Source organism: Sorex araneus, chromosome X, assembly GCF_027595985.1.
Source record: "Sorex araneus isolate mSorAra2 chromosome X, mSorAra2.pri, whole genome shotgun sequence".
Taxonomy (NCBI): Eukaryota; Metazoa; Chordata; class Mammalia; order Eulipotyphla; family Soricidae; genus Sorex; species Sorex araneus.
Genome location: NC_073313.1, coordinates 255,700,213 through 255,720,552, shown reverse-complemented (window position 1 = coordinate 255,720,552; position 20,340 = coordinate 255,700,213). Strand labels below are relative to the sequence as shown.

At 48.3% G+C, this 20,340-nt stretch overlaps 1 protein-coding gene across 1 annotated transcript in view; it reads left to right on the top strand.

The window, feature by feature from the left end:
* Nucleotides 1-378: 378 nt before the first annotated feature.
* PAX3 (paired box 3) overlaps nt 379-20,340 on the top strand; it is a 114,167-nt gene continuing 94,205 nt past the window's right edge. The window contains exons 1-4 of the mRNA XM_004617122.2: nt 379-463; nt 1,697-1,932; nt 3,296-3,422; nt 4,526-4,660. Coding sequence (XP_004617179.1) covers nt 379-463; nt 1,697-1,932; nt 3,296-3,422; nt 4,526-4,660 — 583 coding nt within the window. The remainder of the gene's footprint in view (nt 464-1,696; nt 1,933-3,295; nt 3,423-4,525; nt 4,661-20,340) is intronic.

Below are 20,340 nucleotides of genomic sequence, written 5' to 3'. Positions count from 1 at the left end.
GGCGGCGCTCTGAGCCCCCCACACCACTCCGAGCCCCCAACTTTTTTTCTGCCCCGGGCTCGGGCTCCTTCCTGAACGCTGGGGCCTCCCTGGTCCGCCCCGGGCCGGGCTGTCCCCCACCTCCCCCCTTAACCCTCCGGGCCTCTCTTTGCACCCCAAGCGCCCGGCGCCCTCCTCCCTGCGGGGGCCGCACCCCCACACCCCCACCCACGTCACCCCTAGTCCCGCTCCGGTCGTTTTATTATTATTATTTTTTTTGGAGGGGGAGGGGCTCTCCGCAGCTCGGAGGGGGAGTTGCCGAGGGTCCCCCGGCTGCAGCTCGCCGGCCCACCTCGCTTTTCCCCCTGGATATAATTGCCCCGGCGCGGCGGCCCCGCGATGACGACGCTGGCCGGAGCTGTGCCCAGGATGATGCGGCCGGGCCCGGGCCAGAACTACCCGCGCAGCGGCTTCCCGCTCGAAGGTAAGGGAGGGCCTCGGCGGAGCCCCGGGCCCGGGCCCGGCCGCCCCGCACCCCTCGCTTCCCTACCCCCTGGACCCCCCCGGACCTCCTCCCCCCACCACGAAAGGCGACAGCCCAGCGCGACCCCCTTCCCGCGCCGCGCCGCGCTGCTCTCCGCACCGGCCGGGCCTGCTCGCTCGCCGCCCGCTCCCCTTCCCACCCTCGACTCGCTGTTCTTTGGGAACCGCCGTGGCGGGCCAGCGAGGACTCCCCAGGGCCCGGGAGACACTCGGCCGCCTTAGGGATCGGCCCCGAGCTGGGGCTGGGCGGGAGGGTCGGGGGGTGGGTGGGTGGGTAGGTAGGGGGGTGGACTCAATTTTTGCTCAACTCTGGTTCCTGCCGCAAGAATTGTTCCTGCCGCCGCTGCCAAGTCTCGGGGGCTGTCGGCCCGCGGCGATGTGGTCGGGATTTTTCTCCCCCCCCCTTCTCTCCTTTGAGGGCGAATCGATTAATTAATCAGAGCCTCATGCATCCCCAGTGGCGCCTGAGAGTTGCCACGACGCTTGACATTTCCAGCCAGGGAAGTTCTGGGGGTGCGGGAAGGAGTGGGGGGGAAGACGCAGAAAGGTTTTTGCAAGCCCCGGTCCCTGCTCGCGAGTCGCGGAGGGCCGGGGCGCAGGAGCCGGGCCGGGGCTCCGCGGGGCGCCAGCCCTGCACTCCCGGGAAGGCCCGGGCACCTGCGCCCAGGCTCCTCCGTCTGCTGTCCCGAGGTGTAACAGGTGACGCGCGCTGCCCCCTGCGGCCTCCGGGCGAGACCCTCTTTGACCCTTGCCCGCTGCCCTCTCCTCCGCACACCCCAAGGGCTGTCAGCGCCTCCGCGACTCTAAGAGAGCCGAGCAGCTCCAAGAGGACAGGGTTAGGCAGAAGAAGTTTGAGAAAACTGCAGAAACTTCTGGCTCAACCTTTTAACACCGGAGAGCCTTCCCACCCTACCCCAAACCCCCCGTGCCCCCACCAGCTGCCACCTTTCCTAAAGAGTAGACAAGTTTCACTGGTAGCCAGTCGTATTGTTCCCTATTTTCCCTCCGCCAAAGCCCCAAGACTTATTTCATCGTTTCAAAAAAAAAAAAAACGATTTGCAAAAAAGGCCGAGGTTTTCAGGTGGCCACCAGCGGGGCCTGAAGCCCGAGAAATCCCCCCACCCCCTCCACCCCCCAATGACTTTCCCTTTGCTTCTTCTTGCCCCTGCTCCAGTGTCTACTCCCCTCGGCCAGGGCCGAGTCAACCAGCTCGGTGGCGTGTTTATCAACGGCAGGCCGCTCCCCAATCACATCCGCCACAAGATCGTGGAGATGGCTCATCACGGCATCCGACCCTGCGTTATCTCCCGCCAGCTGCGAGTGTCCCACGGCTGCGTCTCTAAGATCCTGTGCAGGTACCAGGAGACCGGCTCCATCCGCCCTGGTGCCATCGGGGGCAGTAAGCCCAAGGTGAGCCCGCAGCCAGGCCCTGGACGGCCATCCCTGCCGGCCTTGTCCCTCAGGATTTGGGGAGAGAGGGCAGGGGGCAAGGACTGCCACCTGGGACTTCGCAGGAGTTATTTGTCAAGTCTGAGAAGGTGTAACAGTGTGTTTTGGGAGGAAGGTAGACAATGAAACAACTTAAGCGCTACTAGTGTCTTTCTTGGCCCTTGATACATGCTAAGGGAATGCACCAGCCTTTTTGGTGGGGGTAAAAAAGAGCATTTATTTTTTTGCACCCTGAAATCCTGGAACCTTCAGGTAATTTTCAAGGCAAACACCTACGTGCTGGGGCTTTTTGTGCCACCTGTTGACTTCGTCCTCACTTGCCTTCCCAGCTCCCTCCCACTGCGCCACCTTTCCCAAAACCCTCTAAGGAGTTCCTTTGGATTTTCTAATGGGTTCTCTCCCACCCTCGTCCCACACACTCAACCGCCTTCAGCCCCAATGGTCTTCAAGGAGCCCCAAGTGAGGGTGATTTGTTTCTGTTGTCACAAGTGGCTTTGAAGAATCAGTTCGGTGCTATCTTCAAACTATTTGGGTGATCTGTTGGAAAAGAAGGGTTGTTGCGCGTGCTGGGGCTGAGTGGAAGGGTCAGCTTTTTCTTCTGGAAGTGGAGGAAATCCAGCATCAAGTTCTGGTAGTAACAGGGCAGAATCAAAAAGAGTTTCTGGAGGGGATCTGAAGACTTCCAAACACCCTTCTCCTCCTCCTCCTCCCCCCCTCTCTCAGCAACCTCTTTGCAAACCTTCGGGGAATCAGTTGCAAACTCTGTCTATCAATTCAAAAAGGAACCCCGTCCTTCCAGTCCCCTATAGTTACTGCTGACCCTAATCAGTATTTCAAAACTGGGGTGGTCAACTCTAACATTGATGTCTGCTCTTCCCTGGAGCTAGAGTCTTGTGCCTCTGCCTCGGAGAGACATGGTTTCAGAGATAACTTGGTCTTTCTGCTCCTCTCTCAAGCATTTCTTTTTTTTTTGGTTTCATTTTCAAGTAGATTCTGTGTGAGTAGTTACCTTTCGTCATTCACAGAGACCAGAAAACATGGTCATGCACCTCTTCCCCTCAGTGTGATAACTCTGCTGAACTGGCCCCGATTGTTCAAGCTTTATCTGGAGAGAAAGAGGGTCCCCAGGCTGTTGGGGTGTGTGTGGCAAACGGGTTCCTGCTTGCCCCTTTCTAAAATAATAATAATAATAATAATACAAAACCTCTCAGAGAGTTGGGGTCTCTTTGCAAAAGGAGGCACTTTGCAGGGAGCGAAGGATGAAACGCTTGGTTAGGAGGTGGTGGTGTTCCTGGGTACCAACCTGCCTATTCTCCTAAAGCAGGTGACAACGCCTGATGTGGAAAAGAAAATTGAGGAGTACAAAAGAGAGAACCCGGGCATGTTCAGCTGGGAAATTCGAGACAAGTTACTTAAGGACGCGGTCTGTGATCGGAACACAGTGCCCTCAGGTACTGGGTCACCTCCGTCCCTTGCGATGACCCTGGCGGGCCAGGAGAGCCAAAACCGCCCTAAGGATCACTCAATTGGCCATGTTCCCTTCCCGGGCACGAAGATATTTGCGAACCAGGCATTCCTGGCATTTTGTGGAAGGAGGTGTTGGTCCCGGGTGTGTGTGTGTGTGAGGAGGGGGTGGGGGTTTGAGGACCGCCACAGAGGGCTCCCCAAAGACGATTTCTGTCGAGGAGGCTGGGCAGGAAACGCGAGGCGGAGGCCAAGCGTTTATTAATATTGATGTTCCCTTTTAAAGAGAAACAAATGTTTTGGTAACCCCAGCCGAAGGGAGCCCGGGCCACGCCAGCCGCGATTTTGCGGAGTGCGCCCAGGGAGGGGAAGCTTTGGGCCGAGGCTCTGAGAATTTTTCCCCGAGAGTCCCGGGGACCATCCGGTGCCCCCCCCCCCCCGGCAGCCAGCGGGGGAGGCGCACGGAGAAGAGGGGCGAGCGCGAGGGCGCGCGGGAGAGTTTGTTTTTAATTAAAAGGAAACTCCCTTTTGCCCCCTTGGAGAACGAGATATTTCAGAGCATGGATTTGTTTACCAGACTGGAATCTGGAAAAAATAAATGGGTGGGGGGAGAGTGCATTTTCTTTTGATTTTTTTACAATAGGAAACGATTCTGCAGTTGAAACTTAAACCTCATAGAGCCTCTAAAAAAATTGAATTGCTGGGACCGGGCCACTGTGGTTCTTGCTCCCCTAATGGTGAACCATGGGGCGCTAGGACTTCAGGTGTGGGCAGAGGTGGGGTGTCCAAGGTGGGTTGGAGGGAGAACCCGCCTAGATTGGAGAACAAGAGCCCCATGGAGAGTCCAGAAAGGGACCTCTGCCGGGAGGAGAGGGACAAAGATGGGTTGTTTGCGGCCCTCAACTTGGAGGTGCGCATTCCATAAGTCTCTGTACAGAGCTGAGGGTTCTGGGGCGGGGTGTCCGAGGCACAAAGCTGCCGCCAAAAGTTGCTGGAAGAGACCGACAGCTGCGTGGGGTCCGCGGTTCTGGGACGGTGAGAGGCGGCTTCGGCTCAAGCGTCTACGATCCCTTCCTCCTCCCGCCCGCAGTGAGTTCCATCAGCCGCATCCTGAGGAGTAAATTCGGGAAAGGCGAAGAGGAGGATGCCGACCTGGAAAGAAAGGAGGCAGAGGAGAGTGAGAAGAAGGCGAAACACAGCATCGACGGCATCCTGAGCGAGCGAGGTAGGCGGCGCGCGCGCGCGTGCGGCGAGGGCCGGCCTGCTTGGTGTCCCGCTGGGGTCCAGGTCCCTCCTGGCTCCAATTCGAGGCGCCCGAATCAGGGGCCGTCCAGGGAAAGGCCCAGGGCCGCCCTTGCAGCACACCAGCAGCTTCTCTATGATCTGTGATTGAGCTAATTCTGGGCATCTTTCTTCTCCTCGCTCTCTGCCGGTTGGAGGCTAAACTTCGAATTACTTAGGTCTGTGGAGCTGGGATTCTCCCAGCGATCAGCGGTCTTCAGAGGGTGGCATGTTCCCAAAGTTTAGAGAACTTTTGCGTCCTTGGGGTAGGCCCCAGCCTGGGGTGATTTTTAGCAAATTAGAAGAGGAAGGTGGGGGAGGAGAGGGGGAGAGAGAGCCCCCCCCCAAGTCTCATGTCATTGGCTGCCTTGCAAATGTTTATATGTAAGTTGGTTGCTTTTATTTTGATCTAAATTGGTTTTCCAATGTGGTGGGTTTTGAGGTGTGTGTGTGTGTGTGTGTGTGTGTGTGTGTGTGTGTGTGTGTGTGTGTGTGTGTGTGTTCTTAAGTTGGTGGGGCGACACCTTCTCTCCACCAGAGGTTTGCAGACCAGCCTTTTCTTCTTGGTACAACCTCTCAGCCTTTAGGAAACTCACTTCCTGTGAGTCTAAGGACAGCCTTTTTACCTGGTCCATGTCTTCAGACACTGAAGTTACACCCCCCCCACACACACACAGAGCCATCAGAACTGAATGGGAAAGGGGTCATTGCAGCCAGAGCCCAGGAAGTTCAGCCTTGGGGTGACTGTTAGTGGTACCAGACAAATGTGCATGGGGTTGGGAGTCCCTCCTGTGGCCTGTGTTCCCTTGCCTGGGGCCCAAACGTTCCTGGGCTGAGCAGATTTTTGAGTTGCCCTGGAAGGGCAGATGCCCTGGAGTGGTCATCACTGGCATGATTGGCGCACACCCTCTGCCAGGTGGGTTTGGGGATAGGACTGATAATTGCCCAACAGGCTGGCCCCAGAAGCAGCAGCTTTCCAAACCCAGGCAAGGTCTGCACACACAGCCTCTAAAAGGGTCCTTAGATTGAGATGCTGTAGATCCAAAGTCGGGACCAATCAGAAGTTTTGGTGCTATAGCCTACCCAGGAAATGGAGCCAAGACACCCCACCGAAGGCTGGTTGGCAAACTGTGGCTTCCCTTCCTTGAAGCCAGGGCTCTTACTGGCCAGGAGGCAGCCTGACCCCTTCTTTTTGGAGGAGGGCACTTCTGCTCTGGTCTCTATCTAAGAAGACATCCCAGCATTTTACTTCAATCCTAGATGCAGCTTCGAGGCACCAGAAAGGGAGGGAGGACGGCAAGAAGCCCGCCAATCCCCAACCAAATGTGTCCCTTGAGGCAGTGGGGCTGGGAGCCTCGATGGATCGGAGGCTCGGGGAGGGGGTGCGCGGAGGGGCACCAGGTTTTGCTACTTGTTGCTGGAGGCATCAACGGGGCAAATCGGCAGCGCCCTTGCAGCACCGGCAACCGGGGCCCAGGAGACAAAACGCCCCAAATGAGCTGGTCAAACATTTGTACAACTTTTCCAGCTTTTACAAAGAAGGCCTTCTCTACACAATCTACACTTGGAGATGAACTTGGGAGACAAAGCCTGCAGAGTCCATTGAAACTCACACTTTAGCTCGGCCCAGACAAAGCTCGGGCTGCAGCAGCTTGATGTGAACAAAGGAAGGCAACCTTTTTATAATTCAAGGAGAAAAGAAGAGAAAACAGCCCCACAAAGGGCCGAGAATAGACATTATGGGCTTGCAATGAGGGATGAATTATTCAATGAGCCCCAATAGCTGCTACGCCAGGAAGTTTTATGGACTCTCCAGTGTGGAAAAAGTGGCCATTTCACCTACAAAATGTTTCTAGTCTTTTGGGCTGCCTCGCTGGGCCGGCTGCCATTCAAGGGCAATTGCTACCGTTTTTTTTTAAAAAAATCAGAGTCTTCTCCCCAGCGGGGGCTGTACCGGTTGAAACACACACACACACACACACACACACACACACACACACACACACACCTCGGAGGTTGGAGCCTAATTTAATTTGGGGTTGTCAAGGAAGACGCAGCGTCGGTCTCTGCAGCGCCTCTAGTTCCTGTTCCAGATGGTCCCTGGAGGGCAGGGGGGTGCCCCAGAGAAGGAGAGAGTGAAGTGTAGTTTGATGGGAAGTTGAGAAACATACAAAAAGAAAAGAAAAAAAAAATCCCCTCTGTTGTTTGGACCTCCAAAGCCACTGGCTGCCTCGTGGGTAAAACACAACCGAGGATGATCAGGGGCTCCTGGCGGCGCCTCGGCGGAGGGGGGAGATGGCCGGTCCTTGGCGGGGGGGGGAGCTGGCTCGCTCGCGAGGGGCCACCTTCCTCGCGCGCCCCGTGGTGCTACTGACGCTCACTTTCCAGCTCGTCAGACCCAGGGACCCCTCGGGGAGAGACGCTGACCTTGCGGGAGATGGAAGCGACCCCGGTGCTTCTCCCGTGCCTGCCTGCCTTTTCCCTCCTTCGCTGCTGCCTTTTCACCTTCCGGACTTGCCGGGTCCTCGGCCCATTTGGCCAGAGCAGCGCAGCAGCCGCGCGCGGGGCCGGGTGCGCGGTGGCCAGCGCGCCCTCGTTGGGGAACCTTCTCGCAGCAAACTTTGCCGGGTGGCAGGAGGGGACCGGGCAGCCGGGAACTCCCCTCCTTTACCCTCCCCACCCCCCCTCCCTCCCACCCCCGGGCCACCGCGGCCCGGAGATGCGAGCAGGCAGGCGCAGCTGGAGGAGCCAGGGCCCCGGTGGCTGCATCGCGGGGCTGTGGACTCGGCTCGCGCCGGGGCCACTCAATGGGCGCCTCTGTTCCTCCCCCGGCGCGGCCGAGCGGGCCCGCGGGCGCCGCCACAATGGGCCGACCCCCCACTCCTGCGCCCTGCGCCAAAGCGCCGCGCCGCGCCGCCCCCTCCCCTGTGCTCGGCCGGCTCGAAGCTTAGCTCGCAGGGCTGCAGCCGACTCAATTGCCTCCTTTATGTCCTTCTCACTTTCATCTAGACACAGCCCGCCTCCCCCCTTCTTCTCCTCCTCTTTTTTTTTCCTCCCTTGCCTGAGGCTCACATTAGTGAAATTTCTGCAACCTCCCCCCATTTTTTTTTCTTATTTTAAAGAAAGCCCTTAACACAAAAGCAGTGACTAATCAATAGAAACTGCTCCTTCATCTCCTCCTCCTCCTCCTCCTCCTCCCTCCTCCTTCTCCTCCTCCTCCTCCTCCTTCTCCTTCTCCTCCTCCTCCTCCTGCCGCTGCAGCAGAAGGGTGACGCTTTTCCTGTTTGTGAGTTTTGGGAAACATTTTTGCTTTGTGCCGTAATGGAATTAGAGGACAGATGAGGACTGTAAGTGGACACGCGACTGCAAGACTCTCGCTTAAATATTTAGATGCAACGTTACAATTACTGACTTGTTGCAGCGGCTTTGAAGTGGCAGCTCCCGAGCGCAGGGGGAGAGAGGCCAGATTGCCAAATTGATGTTTTGATTGGGGCTGCAGATACACTTTCATCGGACTTTCCCCCTTTTAAAATCACCAGCGAGCGTGGGAGGTTTGCCACAATTTCAAAGGTTGAGCTCGGGGACCCCAGGCGTCGCCCGGTTGGGACTTACAAAGTCCTTTCAGATCAACTCCGCCCCTTCCCAAGTTGACATTTATGAAAAACTGGTGGTGGGTATTTTTTTTTTTGGTTTGTTTGTTTGTTTTTCCTTTGAGAAAGTAAAAGTGACCAACGTTTCGCTGGAGTCCCCCTGTCGTATTTGCAAACTTGAGAGCTTTCCTTAAAAGGACCGAGGGTGCCGTCAGCTTTCCGACAGGGCAGAGATAAAGCAATTAAAGCCGCAGACAAGTCCCAAACGTCCTGGAAACATTTCTTTTCCCCGTGGACTCATGTGAAGCGCACTTAGTCGGTTCACGGGACCCGCGCTCGGGGCATTCTGTCCCCTGACCGTGCGGGTGTGGGGGGGAGAGGTTTGCGTGGGGGGCGAGAGGGGAGGAGAGGAACTTTCCCACAGATTAAAACCGCAGGCTGGAAGATGTCAGGATGGTGGAATCGAACCTGAATGGAAATGGACAGCCCGTTCTCCAAGTCCATTTGTCAGAATCACCACTTTGACCCCCTTGGCCATCTCTAGACTCCAGAGAAAATTTCCCGTTTAAGAAGCGCTTGTAACACGCAGTGAGGCCCCTTCACGCTCTTAACTTAAAAAAAAAGTGTATATATAATTGGGTACAAATATATATATGTAAATATATAAAAAATTGGAGTTATTGGAACTTGCATTAAAGAACTCCGTGGTGGTCGCGACGCTTTGGAACGCACCGACTCCCCAGCGCAGGGGCTGGTAGCGCTTTTTCTTTTTCTTTTTTCGCTTGTTTGTTTGATTTGGGGCAGTCTGTACGCTTCCTTTCGAGCCTTATTGAAAACATGCAGATTTTCTAATTAATGCTTGAAATCGTATGTTTATTTGGGAGTTTGATGTGATTGTTGATAGCACCGGAACGGGGGACGGCGGGGCCTCAAGTGCGTAATGATTACTCAAGGGTCACTTAAGAGTCCCCAGGGCCGCGCAGTGAAACTCATCGGGGCGGCGAGGCGGAACCGGCAAAGCGCGTCCTGGTTCAGGGAACTGCGACAGAAGCGTTCCACAGCGCCCCCCCCCCGCCCCCACCCCCACCTCAACCCAGAGTCAACAGCCACAAAAAAATTTTAAGGACCCTTCTCCCAGAAAAACTCAACCCAAAGAAACAAGCAAACCCCACCTCAAAAAAAAAAAAAAACAAAAAAACCCAAAAACAAAAAAACAAAAAACCTACCACCATCCCCATCAACAACAAAAAAATCCAAATCCTTCACAGTGAAGTTTAGTGTTCAGGTTGTACATAAACAATCTTATGTATTAAAACCGGCAGCAAACGGCGAGAAAGTGGTTTTGGGCCAGGACTGGACTGAGAAGGATCAGATCGATGAGTTTCTAGGACAGGCCACTTATTTATGCGGGTAAATAAAGATTAAAGAACCATTAAGATTGTACATATATGACTAAAGCGACACTAAAAGACAATTAAGCAGTCAGTTTAATGCCTTATCTCACTGGCTGCTCTGGGGTTGTTTTACAACTAGGAATTAAAATCTGAAAAGGAAGTTTTCAGCAGCTCTGGCCAAATATTGATTAAGTAGCTGTTTGTTGATACCATTGTTAGACTTTAAGAGGCCAGATCGAGGCCTCTTGGTGACCATCTCCTATTGTGAAAGATTCTTAACCACTGAGATCAAAGGAGGATCATTTCAATTTATCTGTCTTGGAAAATCCCCCTTTTCCTCTGAAATCTCTAAGGACGGCTGACCAAATTCTCTCTAGGAAACAGGAATCTAAACCAGTTGCACGTTGTAGGTTTGTAGAGAAGAAATTCGTGGGGTGCTTTAAATGGTCTTATGGTGATTTCTTGGTTTAGAACTTAGGCGAGAAAGGTGGATTTATCCCCAAATAAATGGTGGGGGGGGGGGGCGGTTTCCTGGTAACTACTATGAGACATGACACTAAATTTCTAAATATGGACGTTTCTCTCAAATTGTCTTCTAAGTGTTATAAAGATCTCAGAATTTTATGTCTTCCAAGTGTTATAAAGATCTCAGAATTTTATGTCAAAATTAGGTGAGGAATGGTGACGAAAATGGGAAACTTGGAGTTATATTTGACTGCTTTTCTCTACATGTGTTTCCAAATGTTGGTGTTTATAGATAGGCAGTTTCATGTGTATTCTTAAATTTCTTGTAATAGGGTAGAGATGTTGGTGTGTATAGTTTGTACATCGTTAAAGTTTATTTATGTGTTGCTCAGTATAAATTATGTTCGCAGCAAACTATCCCCAGTTGCACAAAATAAAAGCTTAGATATATAATAGAATATAGATTATATTTTCTAGAATCATCAGAATTTGAAGCAGCTAGAATCTCCCAATTCATATTCAGCACCAAATAAAAAGCAAAACTCATATTTCCCTGGATGATTTTTATAATTTTTTTACTGTTCATATTTAGATAAGTTATGAGAATTTTTGTTTTAAGAGTTCAATATATCTGAAGATTTTCTCATGAGAACTAAAATTTCTCCAAAGGGTTTTGGGAAATAACATCTCTGAGCTTAATTTACAAATTCCAACAAATCACTCTTACTTAGTGTTGTGAAATTTATGCCAGATTCAGGCTTTGGGTAGTCAGTTGTACATCATGTATCTTCAAGATACATGTTGTACATGTATCTGTACGTGTGGCTGGCGGTGGGGGGGGGGAAGGGTTGTCGGGGGTGGATTTCTGAACCCTCCTCCCTGACATGCTTATTTCAATACTTAGATAAGTGTGAAAGCTTTTTTAAAATTTATTTTACTTTTATTCTCTCACTGAGTCTTGAATAAGATGAATTTTGATCAACAGAATCATTTGTAGATCTTTCTAATATTTTTCTATTGTAATTTTATAATTTACCAATCTGCTTATGTTTATTGGTAGGGTCCTCAACATTGCAGTGTAGAACTGAAATAGATGAAATTTCAGTTTCATCTATTGAAATTAAAAATGCTAATCTCTAGTAGCTCAGATTTGCTTTGGTCCCCATGTTTGGGTCTAGATGTAGTACTAGAGCTTCTTTGCTGCATATTTATCCCATGTATGTTACATATAAACACACAGTTAAAGTAACTTTTCCTTTTGGGAATCAGGCTATGTGTCATAGACTGCTGGGGCTGAGGGTGGGGAGTGCTCAGACAACACAGCAGATTTGAGTTCCAAGTTGAGTCTGATCTCAGTGCCAAGGCAGAATTGCTGACTCAAATACTGACTATATCAATTATATCTCAATAAAATCAAGAAAGTAAAACCAATTTTGATACTTTTGTTTAAAACATGCAACTGTTTCTTTGGGTAACTGTAATCTGGAAGGAAGAACAAAAAGGGAATTTTGGAAGTTGCCCTTTTCTTGGAAGATGCATACTGAAGAGAAGGCTGTCCTCTGCTCTTTGGGGAAAGTTCTGTTTTTTTTTTCCCTATTCATGCTAGTCTGTAGAAGTAGAAGCTCAGCTTTCAACCCTATGTATTCTGTCGGGCCAAACATTGACCTTTTACAATGTTAAGCTTTCAGTGAAATTGGCACCTTTCTGCCATAGGCTTTCTAATTTCAAGTTATCTTCATTGAATTTTGCTTCCAAATGAACAAACTATATGTACTCTCCAGTTTGGGGGAGTGTACAAGTTTTTGAATTAGTCAGTAACATAATAAAGCATCTATCCAAGAAAGATGAGCCAGACATTTGACCGCTGTCAAAGGGAAATAGAAAAACGATGTAAAGTGCTTATGAAGAATTTGAGGAATATTAGGCTTTGTGAATCCTTACCTCCAATGTTTCTTTGGCTTCTTTCCTGATAAAAATTAAGACTAACCTAACAGATAATCTGCTATGGATAAGACAGCCTCTCGTGAAAAGAGAAATCATATTTTAACAAAAGACAGTGGTATACAATTTATAATTTGATTTGTTGTGTTCTCCTTCTAAAAAGGGAACTACTGAGGTGTTTATTTGGTTTTTTTTAAAACCATGCACAATTGTACAGTTCATAGTGTCTATATTTTCACTGCGGGACTTTTAAAGTACAACAACCATTCTTCTCTTTGAGATAAAGCAACTTGAACAAAGTAGTCTAACTTTTGTGTCTTTTTTCTTACATTAAAGTGATGGGGAAATGAATCTTTCCAGTAAAACAATAAAACATCTTGACAGGCAGTTGCAAATAATCTAATGTTCATCTCTTTAAACCTGTTTTTGTGATTTTATGACAGTTATGAATTTTTATTTGGCCAGAGTACTGCAGAGCCGACATTACATTAATATAAACTCCTGATTCTAGGAGCCATTTTCCCACTCATTCTGGATCTAATTCCAACAGATTCCATTTAAAAATAGTTGATCAAAATGCTATGTGACAAGGATGGGAGATTCTTCTTGGCTGGCCAGCATAAGATCGAGGGAGAGGAAATACCACTGATTTTCAGCATTAAAAAATTTCCAGGATCATATTGAGAATTCAAATAGTATAGTTTTATGGAGGCTTGGATGTAAATTTTTAAAAAATTATAATCGTATGGTTGGCATATTTCTGGAAACAACTGCAGAATTAAATGTACTTGGCCTTGTGTCATTAGATGCAAATAATAAGTAAGCTGGGGTAGAATAATTAAGAAAGGAAATTTAATTCCTGTGCAATTTGTATCGCAACATGGAATTGGTTTCGTTTTTGTGAACTTTCATAATAAATGCTTATTTGGTCCCTATAAATTTCCATTTTTGTAACAGAAAGTATATATTTGTAGGCTTGTGCTTTTTAGAGATAAACAACAACAACAACAAAAAGATCAGTGGTACCCCTCTTCCTACAGTTTTTGTTAATGGAGTATTGTAGGCAAAACTCACCCAGTCAATGGCTCTGGGACATTATATGGAATATATATCTTCCTTGTTTCCTTGATAGGGTGTCCTTTATTTAAATAGTCATTTAAAAATATAGACTGCTAACCTATCTTCAAACATATTTCAAAAGTTTCCCAACATTCAAATTTATGTCATGATTAAAAATTCTTGGCCAATAGGGATTGTGTGTGTGTCTGTGTGTATGTCAATTACCATGGTTGAGATTAACCCGAACTAAAGAAAATTAATTGGTCCAATTCATTTTATTATCAGAAAAGCAACAGGTTTCTTTTTGCTAAATCCCCACTTGGCTGGTTTCCTGATTGAGGTTCACTAAAGCAGTTGAGTTTACTTTACTGTTCTGTCTGAGACACCTTGTCAACTGTTTTGTCATGTTTTTGCTTGCCTTCTAAGAGGACAATACCCCAGTAAAACTGTCTTGGATCACCACTATTGCTCTAAACCAAAGACCAAGCCACATTTCAGGTGTGACTCCTTGAATATCAGTTTTAATGTCTATTAAGGTGGGACTCATGATACCAATGTCCCAGGGTGACGTGAGGATGAAAGGAGAAGATGCAAGTTACAGGTACTGAAAAGATGCAAGTTATGTGTGCTCTCATAGCAACGTTCCGTCTTGGGGTAGGGGGGGCTGTGGAGAACTCTGAACATTCGGAAACTGGTCAGCCTACAGACAGGCAGACGGGCTATGCCCAAGGGCAGAGAAAAAGTTTAATTCAGGGTTTAGAAGCAACAATGAAAGACCAACACAGAACAAGCACCAACGTCTACTTTTGCAGAGCTGAGAAGAATTGCCCTTCTTATCAACTGTAACGAATTATCGATTTAATAGGAAAAATGATAAAATTATAAAACCATTCACATTGAGATGCCAAAGATATTTTTAATGACCTCTCCCCTCCCAATTCTACACAGTTTACTTTTTCCTCTTTAATTAATTTAGCTTTTGAAAAATTGCTCCAAATCAAACAGTGGTTTTTTTTTTTTTTTACTGATTCCTTGGGCTTAATAAGAGGTCCACAAACTGGTTTTGCAAATGTGTTTCGTGTAAATCTTCTTACTCCCAAATCCTGCCACCAAGCTTCATTTTGTGCCATTGATTGTGTGCGATTTCTCCTTAGAGCTTCCTAAGGAGAAATCACTGTGTCTTAGGGAGTTGTGCTTGTACACATTCTTCTTTTCCTTTCTTTTTTTTTTTAAGGTTGTCTCTGCTAAATCCTCCACCTTCAAAACTGAACTGCAGAAATAGTAAGGAAACTTTCCGAGGTGACAATTTTTTATGCTGGAGTGCAGAACTAGGAAGGAAACTTTCTGAGGTGGTGATTTTTTATGCTAGAGGATACATTTCAGTGACCTTTCTATTTGATTTCCTTTCCATTCTGCCCCCCACCCCTCCTCTCCATCCCAGCTTTGTACTATGGGGGTGCAATTTGAGAGCAAAAGGAAGGCAGCCTGAAGAAAAAAAAAAGGAAGGCAGCCTAGTGGGAAGGTGGGGGCAACTTGTGGGGAGGGGGCAGCGAGAGAGCTCCTGCCCCTGAATTTTCCGGCTGCAGCAGCTTACGAGTGCAGCCTCTGGAGAGGAGTAAGGTTGTTTTTTTATCCCCACATGCACTGGGCTGACCTGTCTCTGAAATAGGTCAGGCTGGGGCACAGCCAGTTTATGCAGCTGTTGCAGCTTAGACGTCACAGCGGGGCTGCCAGGGCTCCTGGCCCCTGGTGAACTGATAAAAATTCACTGGCGAGCTGAGGGGCCTTCCTTCTGGACGGAGCTGGCCCCCTGAAGGTTTTTGATGCAAGGGGACTCCTGGATTATGGGGGCCAGCTCTCAGCCTTAAAAGGCAACTGTTTTTGTTTTGTTTTTATGTCAAAGAACGCTTGTTTTTCTAAAAGCTCCCAGTGAAAGATGGGCTTGGTCAGATTTTATTTTTAAAGCATCATATTATTTAGTTGTGATTGGGTCAAATGTTCATTTTGTACAAAGTTAAAAGCCATAAGAGGATATGCACAGATACGTTCTTCACCATCCCGCAGCCCTGTCTCTTGACCAACGTTTTAGAAAGCGTAGGCAAAACCTTGAGATTTTGGTTTTGTTTTGGGGCCATCGCTGTATCACTGTCACTGTCATCCTGTTGTTCATTGATTTACTCGAGCAGGCACCAATAACGTCTCTATTCCTCCAAGTCCTGAGATTTTAGCAGCTTCTCCTTACTTCAATCATTTTCAATGATTGAAGGCTCTTTCAGGGTCAGGGGCATGAGACCTATTGTTACTGTTTTTGGCATATTGAATACGCCATGGGTAGCTTGCTAGACCATACCTAGACTTATTCCTGCCTCTGCATTCAGAGATCATTCCTGGAAGGACTCAGGGGACCATATGAGGTGCTGTTTACTCGGGTCAGTATGCTAGGCAAGTGCCCTATCCATTGTACTATCTCTCCAGCCCTTCTAAGAGACTTTATTTCTCCTACCTCTTGGGTCAGTGGAAGTCTGTTGTATAAACTACTTTGTGCTCTGCTGTTTTGACCTCTTCTTTCTTTCCTCTTCAGTATGTGTCTGAACAATGACTTCACATTCTGGGGTCATATCAGACTCCTTTCTTAGCCTGTTTTGATAGCTGCATAGTACTCCATTTTCTTGGCAACTGATGATTTATTCAACAACATTCACATCCTTTGTAGCCAAACAACACCATTTGGTACCTCTGTGAGTTTATTTGTAAAACAATTCCTTCATGGAAGGGACAAAGGAAATGGTATTGTGATTTGTGTAGCTTTGGGGGAATTTGGATTCTGTGCTGAGAACAAATGGAGTTGTGATTGCAAAACCTGATGCAAGTGTGCATGTATGTTTGTGACCACTTGCATGAGCCACTGGTCTCTACTGGATGTTTGCATGAAGAAGAACAAGGTTTGGTATTTCTGTCCAGGGAAATATTTGTGAACAGAACCCTTTGGAAATTCCTTGTTTATCTAAAGGAAACATTCTCTTAATTCAAGAAAAGTATCTTCTACCTCCATCCACCATGACCTATTGGTTCCTCTTTGTTCACTCTTTTTAGTGTTTACTGATTATTTTTCACACTACCACCATTAAAATAGTGTATGGATCAAGAATAGCTCAGGGGATGGAGCACTTGCTTTACTTGCTGAAGCCCTAGGTTCAATTCTCAGCATCGCATGGTCCCACAAACACTTCCAGAACAACTTCCAAGCACCCAGCTGAGAGTATGCTCCCTTTCCCAGAGCACCACTGGGTATGGCTGAAAAGGGAAAAAAAATTAAGTATGCTGAGCATTCTTCCTTATTTTTCTGTGCAGCGAAGATGACAGTAGTTTTATAATTTGAAAGCAACTTCTTCTGACTGTTGAGTTGCAAAAGCAGGATTGTCTCTCAGTTATTGAATTGGTTTTGAACGACGAGTCAGAGGGAAGACGATGAATCATAAGACATGATCTCATGTTTTCTAATTTTTGGGAAATACAGACCTAAAGCTCTAGGGGTTTCTTGAGTTTGGTAAAAGCTTATTTTGAATTTTACAAACTTTTAGGCTGTATGCATTTATTCCCCTCCATGCACAAACTTTTTTTTATGGTTTTTCACATACATTGTCTCCCTCAAATAATTCCAGCCTATTATCTCTTGAAGCTGACTCTTGAGAATTCCACTGTTTGCTGTGGCTAAGGACTTACCTAAACTGAAAGACTGAGCCTTTAGCTGAGCCAGAAAGAGCTATGCCAAAACCCTTGGAGCAAAACCACCCCTCTGCATGCCATCCTGAGAAAGCTGAAGACCATGCTACTGCCAGGGACTGTCTTACAGTGTCTTAAGCCATTCCTCCTTTGAAATAGGCTCTTCAGAAACAAGAGGTGTTAACAGCTAAGGATTTAGTTCTGAAAGTCAAAATCTTGATTGGTTGTTTTTTATTTGTTTTGGGCCACACCCGGTGATGCTGCTCAGGGCTTACTCCTGGCTCTGCAGCTAAGACTCACTCTGCTCCTGGAAGGCTTGGGGGACTCTATGGAATGCCTAGGATCGAACCCGGGTCTGCCACATGCAAGACAAGCTTACCTGCTGTACTGTCCCTCCGGCCCCCAAATCTTTTTTTTTTTTAAATTTTTGGGTCACATCTGGTGATGCACAGGGATTACTCCTGGCTTTGCACTCAGGAATCATTCCTGGCGGTGCTCAGGGGACCATATGGGATGCTGGGAATCGAACCTGGGTTGGCCTCGAGCAAGACAAAAGCCCTACCTGCTATGCTATCGCTCCAGCCCACAGCCCCAAAATCTTGATTGGGTTTAAAACAAACTAAACTAGTGGCTAGAGCGATAACGCAGTGGGTAAAGCATTAGCCTTGCACACAGCCAACCCGGGTTCGAATCCCAGCATCCCATATGGTCCCCTGAGCACCGCCAGGGGTAATTCCTGAGTGCAGAACCAGGAGTGACCCCTGTGCATCGCCAGGTATGACCCAAGAAAGCAAAAAAAAAAAAAGATAAAAAGATAAAACAAACTAAACTAGACTGATTCTGATTGTTCCTTTCTATAAGACACCCCCTCACCCCCCACAGACTGGTCCCTGAGCATGAATCAGTGCTGGACAGAGAGGCAAGTGCGTTCTAATGCTAGAACTTGTGTTTGTGCTTAGGTGGAAGACTGCTAGGGAATTCCTTGGGAGTTTCTTCCTGCTTCCCTACACTAGCTGATGAAAAAGTAAAGGCATCAGTTTGGGGATATAAAAAGGTCTGGGGGTAAGGGCATCTTTGAAGAGCTGAGAAGAATCCAAAGCAATGCATCCTCCTACCCTGTCTCCCATCACCACACTCCCTATCCTAGCCCTGTGCATTGTTTGGATCGAATCAGGCTCATAATTTGTGACCTTTGATTACTACCTGTAAAACTGTGTGGCTTTTCACATAGAAAAGAGGGCCTAGAGAGGGTTAATCCCAACCAGGACCATTTTGATTTGTTTGTCAGGTTTGCTCTAAGTTTCTTTTTTTTTGGGCGTGGGGGGGCTTTTTGAGTCACACTCAGCGATGCACAGGGGTTACTCCTGGGTCATTCACACAGGAATTACTCCTGGCAGTGCTTGGAGGACCATACGGGATGCTGGGAATCAAACCCGGGTCGGCTGCATGCAAGGCAACTGCCCTACCCGCTGTGCTATAGCTCCAGCCCCTGCTCTAATATTCTTTTTCTTTTTTTCAGTGAATCACCGTGAGGTGATTTACATATTTTTGTTCTTGTGTTTCGGTCATACAATGCTGGAGAACTCATCCATCCACCAGTGCCCATTCTCCACCACCGATGATCCCAGTACCCCTCCCACCCCGCTGCTCTAAGATTCTTTTTTTTTTTTGCTTTTTGAGTCACACGTGGTGATGCACAAGGATCACTCCTGGTTCTGCACTCAGGAATTACCCCCGGCGGTGCTCAGGGGACCATATGGGATGCTGGGAATCAAACCCGGGTTGGTTCGTAGGGCATTGGCAAATGCCCTACCCGCTGTGCTATCACTCCAGCCCTGCTCTAAGATTCTTAATAGAAATTTAGACCACGGAAACCAAGTGGTCTCAGGCCGTAGATGCAGTCACCTCAGATTCTTGATGCATTGTTCTCAGCCACAAAGGGAAGGGGAAGTGGGGCTGGAGTGATAGCATAGCGGGTAAGGCCTTTGCCTTGCACGCGGCCGACCCAGGTTTAAATCCCATCATCCCATATGGTCCCCTGAGCACCGCCAGGGGTGATTCCTGAGTGCAGAGCCAGGAGTAACCCCTGTGCATCGCCAGGTGTGACCCAAAAAAACAAAAAAAAAAAAAACAAAGGGAAGGGGAAGTGGCAAGAGGATTCTTTTTCCAGAGGAACTAGATCAGCTGTCAGAGAGCAGGATTTTTGTTTGTTTGTTTGTTTTATTTTGTTTTAAATCAGGTTGGTCAAGTTGTGATATTATTTTGCTTTTTTGTTTCTGTTTTGGGGTCACCCTTGCCAGTAGTCATAGATTACTCCTGGTTCTGCACTACAGAATCATTCCTGGCGGTACACAGGAGACCATATGGGATGCCAAGAATCGAACCTAAGTCAGCTCCATGCAAGGCAAACGCCTTACCCGCTGTTCTATCACTCTGGCCCTACTTGTGATTATTATTACTATTTTCTTAGGTAGGGCGTTTGTCTTGCACGTGACCAACCCGGGTTTGATTCCTCCATCTCTCTCAGAGAGCCCAGCAAGCTACTGAGAGTATCCTGCCCGCACAGCAGAGCCTGGCAAGCTCCCCGTGGTGTATCCGATATGCCAAAAACAGTAACAACAAGTCTCACAACGAAGACGTTACTGGTGCCCGCTCGAGCAAATTGATGAACAACGGGATGACAGTGCTACAGTGCTAGATAAAACATTCTAAGTGAGGGCCTGAGTGATGGTGCAAAAGGGAGGGTGTATGCCTTACATACAGCTGACCCGGGTTCAATCCCTGGCATCCCATATGGACCCCTGAACATCACCAAGGGTAATTCCTGAGTGCAGAGCCAGGAATGACCCCTGAGCATCACCAGGTGTGTCTCCAAAATCCAACCCACCCCCCAAAAAACCTAAATGAATTAATCAGGGAGGATACTTTAACTTTCCATTTCACAGTTCTCAAATATCCAGGATCTCTGTGTCTGAAACTGTTGGCTGCATCCTGGAAAGCTTTTGAAGTTCCACGCATGGTGATGCCCAAGGATTTCTCCCAGCTTGGTGCTCTGAAGTCATGCCCGGTAGTGCTCAAAGTGTCATAAGGTGCTAGAAGTGGAATCCAGGGTTCCAGCATGTGCTCCAGCTCTTTATCTTTCTGGCATCCTCTCAGACTGTTTGTCAAGGGAACTACGAGCTCCACATTCAGGTGCAGAGCAATAGTACAGCGGGCAGGGTGATGTGCCTTGCACGTGGCTGACCCGTGTTCGATCCCCGGCATCTCATATGGTCCCCCAAGCACTGCTGGGAGTGATTCTTGAGTGAAGAGGGATTCCTGAGCATCTCTGGGTGTGACCCAAAAAAGCAAAAAAATAATAATAATAAGTAAGTAAATAAAAAGAGCTCCATTTCAGGCGACAAGGCAAATGGCTAGGTATCTCATGACATGCCTCAGAATCAGCTCCGTCC